At 38.2% G+C, this 9,255-nt stretch overlaps 1 protein-coding gene across 3 annotated transcripts in view; it reads left to right on the forward strand.

Moving 5' to 3' along the window:
- Positions 1 to 9,255, forward strand: part of lrp8 (LDL receptor related protein 8) — a 152,517-nt gene that overhangs the window by 90,421 nt on the left and 52,841 nt on the right. For all 3 annotated transcript variants that reach the window (XM_015373009.1, XM_015373011.1, XM_015373010.1), the window contains exons 5-7: positions 874 to 1,263; positions 6,030 to 6,152; positions 8,976 to 9,098. In XM_015373009.1, the coding sequence (XP_015228495.1) occupies positions 874 to 1,263; positions 6,030 to 6,152; positions 8,976 to 9,098 (636 nt within the window). The remainder of the gene's footprint in view (positions 1 to 873; positions 1,264 to 6,029; positions 6,153 to 8,975; positions 9,099 to 9,255) is intronic.

Raw genomic sequence — 9,255 nt, forward strand, 5'->3', positions numbered from 1 at the left:
CCGATATTCAGTTTTAAGGCCGATACCGATAGGGGGCCGATTATATCGTGCATCCCTAGGTTAAATGCAGAGAGTTAATTTCATTTCTCTACTTGTGACAATGACAATAGAATAAAAAAATCTGTCACTTTGTCTTTTGTCTGTAATCTAAGCGCATATAACTAAATTCATAATCCTTTATTTTGAGCACAGTCAGCCAGTAAATCTGATTCAGATTCTTATGGCACAAAGAAACATAGTTGATGTGATGTTGAGGTTCTTAATAAATGTTCCAGAAGCTTTTTCCTCAAACAAAACATACTGCATCATTAATAAACTCAAGCTTTATTTCCTAAAATGCCATTGCTTTCTGGATTCAAACATTATATCTAAATTACATTGTACCAATGCTTCTGGTGGTTCCAGAGCATCAGAAATATATCATTGCTTCTGATTGCTCTAAAAAGAATTTGACAATATTCAGTTTGTAAACTCTACCATGCTGCAGATTCATTTTAAGAGGAGAAGGTCTATTATTATTCACTTCTTTAAAGAAGAAAGGAAACCTCTGTCCATTTTCAAGCTATTGCTGCTGCTCTCACCTTCTCACCTTGTTCTTTTTTTGGTCTGATATGTTGCCTAGAAAAGCTGTTTCTGTACCTCTGACCTGCTGCTTTAAAATAATTTACAGCTCTTTTCTTTTGTGCACTCATCCCTTTAGTTTCCTAAAACTTTACTTTTGACATAAGTGAGGGAAAGTTTTAACATAAATGAACAAAGTTCTGCTCTAATTTGTAATGAAAATCAAGAACTTCCGATAAAAAAAAAACAGCATTGTATAAATACAGCATCTTACTTTTGCTCTTTTCTCCTTTTTGTTGTTTTTGACCTCAGATGCCAAAGCGTGCCCCAGCACAGAGTTCATGTGCGCCAACCGTAAATGCCTGGCCGCCGTCTACGTGTGTGACGGTGATGACGACTGCGGAGACGGCAGCGACGAGCTGAAGTGCTCCTCCCCGCAGACCTGCGGGCCCAACCACTTCCGCTGTAACTCTTCGGAATGCGTACCTCTAATGTGGAGCTGCGACGGAGACCCCGACTGCTCCGACGGTTCGGACGAAAACCCGGAACACTGCGGTGGAGACGGCGCCCCCTACCTGCCTAACCGCAGAGCCAACTGCACTGCTGAGGAGTTTCGCTGCGCTAACGGGGAGTGCATTCGCCTGACGTGGAAGTGTGACGGAGATCCAGACTGTAAGGACAAGTCGGATGAGTCTGATTGCCGTGAGTGTCTCCCTCTGTTCTGAGAAGTTTCCATTTTTAAATACCAGCAGCTTCTAAACAGTGTTTTTGTTGTGTTCAGCAAAATAAATAAGTTTAATTGAAGTGTTTATGTAGAAGATAATGATATTTAAAACTCAGACCATCTGGTGAGTAAACCACCGCAACTAGTACTTGTTTCTCTGCTATTTAAAAAAATATTTCTCTTGAGAAATGATGAGAGAATTTTAGTTCTGTGGTGTTTTTGGAGAAAAACATGTTTTCTCATGTGAAGCGTCGCCTGGACCTGTATGGACAAACATGATGGCGTGTCACTGTTTGACGCTGTATACACGCTGAGAGCAGACAGAGAGAAGAGGAACAGAAGCAGATATGAGGACAGTTACCTGCTGTTTTAATGCATAATGAGCAAAACAGAGGCCAGATATTTCCTCCAATAATGTTTTTCTAACTCAGGCAGAAAGATTTGCAAACCCCTGCATTAGGGACGTCATTTAAATGATTCTCAAGCAAGTGTTCATACCATCAATTATTTATTATCTGGGATCAAGATTTTAGATTTCTTTAAGAGTTGAATGATTCTTTTATGTGACTCAAATGATACGATTCAAACAGATCTGGAGGTTACACCAGGTTACACTACCTAGCCCCTTTCCAGTAAATTGCTCCACTGTGAGATTGATAAAATCAATCAATCAATCAGTTAAGTTAATCAATCGAATCATACTTTATTTTGCAATCTTTGGAATTTCTTTATACTTTTTGATCGATTTAAAGGCTTTAAATTAAATTGGGCTGGGGGACTATTGTAATATCCTAGCCAGTATGAAGCATAAAGGCCTGAACACACTGCTTGCATACGACTTTTTGATCTCCCATCTGATTTTTTCCCATGTCGCACTGATTGCGTATAGAGAGCCTATGACTTAGACAACTCTCATTGTCCTTTTGTATACCCAGTGTTTATACAAAACGAAATTTTGTTTAGTAAAACTTTTCAGGCAGTAGCAGAGTCAGCAGATCTGTGGTAGTTTTTTTTTACTTCTGTCTCTGTGGCACATAAATCAATTTCCCACATATTATTGGGACACATTATAAAAAGTTGTTAATAATAAATAAATAAATAAAATACAGCCACAGCTATAAAGCAAAGCCTCACTTAACGAGTCTGTGCAGCATCTCAAACCAGAACAGAAAGAGAATGTTTATATGCACATAATGCAAAGGACCGAAGCAGGCAGGTAATTCAGCATTAGTGACTGGAAACCCCCTTTTCAATCTGAAAAACTCACACAAAGAGAAAAGACAATTAGGAGAAATTTATTGATACAATTACTTTGTCTTTGGCACTCAGACCTCGGCGGGAAACATGGCGCTTAATTTTGAGAGATATGCATGAACAGGAGTAAAGAATAGGGCTGTTTCCCCCCAGCCCTGAAACTAGTGGTGGAGTGGAGATAGATGAAGTTGGTCAGTCTGTAGACTGCTGGTTAGTGAGACGGTCTGCTGAGCTTTATGGGGAGATCCAGTGGACTGCGTGAGCTGATACTAGAGCTTCGCTCAGGGACCTGGAAGATGGAAGTACAGTTGGATAACACAGGTTGAGAGAACCTGTGCATGATGAGCAAGCATGAAGCGACAGTGGAGAGGAAAAACTCCCCGTTGGGAAGAAACCTCTGTCAGAACCAGGTTCAATATAGCGGTCTTCTGCCTGACCAGTTGAGATGAGTCCAGGAGGAATGACACTGATGAAGCTTTAGCTACGAAGGTGGAGGAGGGGCTGGAGGTGGGTTGAAACGAAGTCATCTGAATGAAGTCACAGTAGCAGACAGGTGCGAATCGGATGCCTTTTAAGATGAGCTTTGGATGCCCATTGGCTTTCGCGGAGGTGTGGTTCAAAGCTGATTGGCTGTGAAGCAGGTGGATGTATGAAAAAACAAGGAGTTTCTTCAGTTGAATTTCCGCCTAGAGACAAGACAGCCTGACAAAACACAAATTATGGCACAGGTGTATTTGTTTTTGTTTTTTTGTTTTTTCAATGGTCCTTTTTAAGAACGTTCATAGTGCCCCTAAATGCTCCTACATTTTTTTCATTTGAGAGCTCTTGTGCTTCTTATAAAAAAGCCAAGTGGTCAGCCCTGCTGGTGGATTACAAGAAGAATTGACAGGACGTTGCTTTAATTCTCGGGACACCAGGAGTGAGATGAGTAATCTGGCCCAGTCCTGCATAAATTGGGGTTTGCACACCGTGTAGAGGCCTCTCTTTACACCCTGTAGCCAGTGTAACGGGGATAAAAATTGCATTAGAGGTTGCTGAGTTGGGAACAACAATGAGACCTTAGGAGAGTGCACATTTATCCAATGTGTTTTTTTTTTTTTTTTTAAGTATTTTGGTCTTTTACTTGAATCGTCCAAGATATCCAAATTATTTATAAAAAAAAAAGGTGTGTACACTGTGAGAGTTTGTTCACGTGGTTATAAGATTTTAATAATCCTTAAAGCCCATTTAGAACATCTTTGATTAAGACTTCTTCTCCTTACATTAATTATTTACCATTTCCTGCAGAGTTTGTTGGACACAAAGTTACCAGAGTGAGTCTAAACCAACAGTGAGGAAAAAGTGGGATCATTAGAATCCACTTACACAACAGAAACTGTACAAACTCTGCAGCAGCTTTTACCAACACTGCAGGAAAGACATTTTGCGGAGCAGAGAGCCCTTTTCTCAGTAAGTGTTTAAGGAAGCTGCAGCCCAACACTTGCAGGGTTTTCTACAAACAGCTTCTGAAGGAGAGAGAGAGAGAGAGAGAGAGATTCTGCAGTTACTGTCGCTCGTTAGGTTACATCTGCTATTTATGCAGCTGCACACACAGACAGATTTGATTAACAGCAGTTCAGTTAACTGGAGGCTGTGGTGTCACGCGTTTTCACGCACACACACTGGCAGAACCAAAACAAGTAATTTATTGGCAGGGCATGCTCAGTCAAGAATAATAGCCATAATGGGGGCTATGGACTTATTGGATTGACTGAATTATTTCTTCATTAATAGGATATAATACGGTGGCCCAGAGGTATCAACACTAATACAAAAGCTGCAACGCAAATACAAAAGCTGCAACATAAACACAAAAGCTGCAACGCAAATAAAAAGGCTGCAACATAAACACAAAAGATGCAACACAAATACAAAAGCCACAACATAAATACAAAAGCCGCAACACAATTACAAAAGCCGCAACACAATTACAAAAGCCGCAACACGATTACAAAAGCCGCAACACAAATACAAAAGCCACAACACAATTACAAAAGCCACAACACAAATACAACAGCTGCAACACAAATACAAAAGCTGCAACACAAATACAAAAGCCACAGCACAAATACAACAGCCGCAACACAAATACAAAAGCCACAACATAAATACAAAAGCCGCAACACAATTAAAAAAGCCGCAACACAAATATAAAAGCCGCAACACAAATACAAAAGCCGCAAACACACATATAAAAGCTGCAACACGATTACAAAAGCCACAACACAAATACATAAAAACATAAAAATTTACATAAAATTAATTTAAAAACAAAATAACTTTACTCTCTTTTGTAAATCACAATACAAGTAAGTTTCCTCCATAGCTCATAATACTCATTATCAAAGAGCTATCTTTAAAAACACTGAATATTTTATTTATAATATACTTTATAAAACATATATTTGTTAAACATAATCTTATAATATATTAACATAAAACTTTGTGTTTATCATATTAATATTCAATTGCAAAATATATAACTTTGCATGTATTTCATCCAGTTTAAGTTCAGTTTAAACAGTTTTTTTAATCTGAATATGTGTAATCTAACTTAAAGGTCATTTTAGAATTAACTTTTGGTCTTTTAAAGGGTTGTGACATGTAATAGATTATAGAATATTGCTCACTAAGCCAGAGTTTCATTATCAAGAAGTGAAGCCAATATGTTGGATAAATGTCACAGTGTGGCGTGTCACCTAGGCAGTGTTTACAAGAGAATAAGCTTGTTTTTTTTTACATACTAACTAACCTCTGTCTATAGATTTTTTTTTGTCGTAAAAAGATCATTTTTACATGGTTCACTACAAAAAATTGCTTTTTTTTTTAGAGACACTGATCAATATCTTTCCAATTTATTACTTGTCTTATTTTTCCTGGATCTCCACGAGCATCATTTACTTGCAGATCTCCACCCTAATATTGATAGAGCACCAGAGCACAAGAGGGGAAATGCTGAGCACATCCATGTTCAGGCGTCGGCTGGCCGGTCTCCATTATGTTCTCCTGTCCTGTTCTTATCTTATCTGATGAGAACACTAAATCTCATCCCATGAGTTCTGTATATTGCCTATTAATGAGGTTCAGAGGGGAGTTCTGTTGATATAAAGCTTCTCTACTCTTTGGATAATAATGAATCTTTGGTGTTGCCTCCCTCTCTTATTATTGCATTAAGATTTATGTATAGCACACCACAGGTTGACAGTTTCTGGGCTTTACCAAACTCTGAGCACATCTAAAGTATATAATTATAAGATTTTGCTGATATTATGGATGCTCTCTGTCGATTTTTTTTTCCAAAGTAGAATATTTGCAATATATTATACGCAAAAAGAAATTAAAAATAATAAATCAGTAAAATGTTGGAAATGTCTTAGAATTTTAGCCATGAGCCCTACTTTTTGTTGTTCTTTTTAATTTATTGTTGTTCCTGTTTCTGTCCCTCCTACAGCTCTGCTGACATGTCGACCTGATGAGTTTCAGTGCGGTGATGGTTCATGTATCCACGGCACCAAGCAGTGTAACAAGGTGCATGACTGTCCTGACCACAGTGATGAGTCTGGCTGCGTCAACGGTGGGTTTCAGACTCTAACATCTCCTTTGTTCTTCATCTAAGCTTTTATTTCTTTCTTATATTCGAAATTTGATATTTATTTTAGATTTTTTTTTTTCTGGTGCTGATTTTGACAATGGTGTGAAAATGGAAGAAGTTCACTGATCTGACATAACATTATTGTCAACACAGCAGAAAGCTTCCAAAATAGGTATGCTGGCATCAGAGTGATGGAAGATTGTTACCTGGGCTGCTATAATAATTTATTAAACATCATGTGGATGGTTATGGTTGATGTTTCAGTATTGCTTACATGAGAAACACATAGAACCACTATAGACTATGGAAAAAATAAAGTAGATGCTGTTTGATTTTCTTTATGCAACTCTACGGGCTGCTCAGAATGACTCCCGCTGCTCCACCACTCCCATTCTTGTTTTTTTTTTTTTTTGAGCGCGGGTGAAAAACTCAGAGCGGAAGCACTGTTGGTTTTTGGGTCTTGTAGTTTTTTTGACTCGCATTATAGTGTAAGGCTTCAAGGAAAAAAACTACAAAATTGTGGCGCCAGTACTGGAATTTTTTTCTTTCTATTTTATTTTATTTTTTGGCATCGATCCTAGTTTTTTTTGTTATTATTGGTGGTTTGCTCCCGCTCCCGTCTTCTCCCGTTAAGGTTTAATCCTGTACCGTCCCAATCACGTGATCGTTACTAATACTGACTCCCATCCCACGGGAATCCCGTGACCCGTGGGATTCCCGAAAAAATGTCAGTCTCTACTGGTGACCTGTCCAGGGTGAACCCCGCCTCTCGCCCATTGACAGCTAGAAATAGGCACAAGCACCCCTTATCCCCAGCAGGGATAAGCTTTACAGAAAATGGATGGAACATGTTTCTACCTAACATGTGGATGCTAAAGCAGATGTAGACTATATAGTTAAATTTTATGGAAGAGAAAATAGTAAAGACCTTGAGTTGGGCAATATATACTTGAAGTTTTACTGATATCATTGTCTACATTAGTATACCTTCTTCTTTACGGCTGCCCAATATAAGGCCATTGCCATCAGTTTCCTCATGCCCTATGCTTCAGAACGATTTTTTAATTTTGGAGGTTTATGACGGGGAGGATTCAACATAAAAAGGAAAGGAAAAGGAAGAGAAAGATTGAGTCACAAAGATTGAGGACAACATTTGGGCAAGTCTATATACTGCAATGAAAACAAAGAAGATGAAAAACTGATTACACTAATGATTTTGTTACTGTCAACTAGGGGTGGAACGGTTCACAAAATCCACGGTTCGGTTCACGGTTTCGTGGTCACAGTTTTCGGTTCAGTTCGGTATATATTGATTGTTAGCCTGACATGTTGGTCGTGTTGCTGTTAGCATAAACAAAACGTGTTGCACAATGCTTGCACACTGTTGCACTTTTATCCACAACTTTCATTCCGCCGTCATCGTAGGTCACTCTAAATGCAAAGTGGTCCCATACAGCAGACCTATAAAGTGCTGCTGGCGCGTCTTCCAACTCCTGTTCTTTCCCACTCGCCATACCCACACAATTCTCCACAACAACTGATTTTCTTTTTTCTGCTACTCCCAGCTACGCTGCTTCGCTTCTTCTTCTTCTTGTTTACTACTGGTGCTTGGCTTTGGTCGCAGTACCGCCACCTTCTGCTCTGGAGTGTAAACGCTTCGCCTATGAGAAAAAGGAGCAGCGCATGAACCGAACGCAACACACTCGAATCATAAACAGTTCATTCCCTACTGTCAACTGTATTTTTATCTCTTTCTATGCAACTAAAGGTAAAATATTACTAGTGAAATTACTCCCATTCCTCACCTGCAGCTTGAGAGATCACCAGGTGAGACTCATGTGTTTTATAGCACAGTAAAAGCAGACTGTGCTGCCGGGTCCCTGGTGCCAATAAGAGCCAGGAGTTACCTTGAGTAGGCGGAAACATCCGATCTGTCGCTTTCAGCTCTGTCATCAAACGCTCAGGTTCACTGCTCTTTTTCTCATCACGGACATCATCATCTAAAACAAATGCAGCCCAAACAAATGGAAAAAACATCAGTTGTTTTGGTTATTTGGTTAAATTATTCCATATAAATCTGTGAAAATGTGAAGCTGACGTCAGTTAGACATAAGGCAGGATTAGCTGAGGTGTTTATTATAATTTGCTCCTATTTTAATGGACAGTTTACAGCTAAAAGTAATTCCAGCAAACATCGAGGTTATTAAAGTGCGAAGAGTACAAACCATTGTGAATAAACTGTTATTATAAAAGGATATTCTTTTAGTAGAGAGAATGTTTTAGAGGCTGTGTGGTATTACATTAGCTTTCAACTCCATTATCAAAAAAGTTGTTGATTATTTTAATATTTAATTAATCTGCTTAAATGTTTCAACCTTCAAACTCTCATATTATTTTGTCTATTACTTTTTTTTCAATTAAACTAATCTGTTCTTGTTTTTCTTTACATTTAATTTATCACTTTAATAATATATATTCATCTATTATAGATATATAAGTATTTAATACAGCTTACACAGCTTTTCCCTTTTTTATATATATTAAGCATTTCTCTAGAAAAAAGTAATCCCTAATGTTATGGAAGGATCCTTTTGATGATAGAGATAATGCAGGTTTAAGTCAAAATAGAAGCTTATCTATGAATCATTAGTCAACTGATAGTTATTCAGCATTAGATAAACCAATTAATCAATTAATTATATTCTAAAAGTTGACCTTTTCTATGTCAAACTCGAGCTTTCACACAAAAAATCTATGTTTTTATGTCAGACTTACAGATGCTGTTCTTTACTTGTTCTGTTGCAGCCACTAAATGCGAAGGACCCCTGAAGTTTCAGTGTAAAAATGGAGAGTGTATCGACAGCTCCAAGGTCTGCGACTCTGTGAAGGACTGCAAGGATCGCTCTGATGAACCTAAAAAAGAGTGCGGTAAGACGCTGTCATTGCATGTATGTAATACTGGTCTGCTTATATATTGTGGTACATTCTCTCAATATTTCTGTCTTTGGTCGACGAACATTACTTTCTAATTTCATGTTGTTGTTTTTTATTCTTTATTTCGAACATGCAAGAGAAAAACAAAAAA

Source organism: Cyprinodon variegatus, unplaced genomic scaffold, assembly GCF_000732505.1.
Source record: "Cyprinodon variegatus isolate N-32 unplaced genomic scaffold, C_variegatus-1.0 Scaffold79, whole genome shotgun sequence".
NCBI lineage: Eukaryota > Metazoa > Chordata > Actinopteri > Cyprinodontiformes > Cyprinodontidae > Cyprinodon > Cyprinodon variegatus.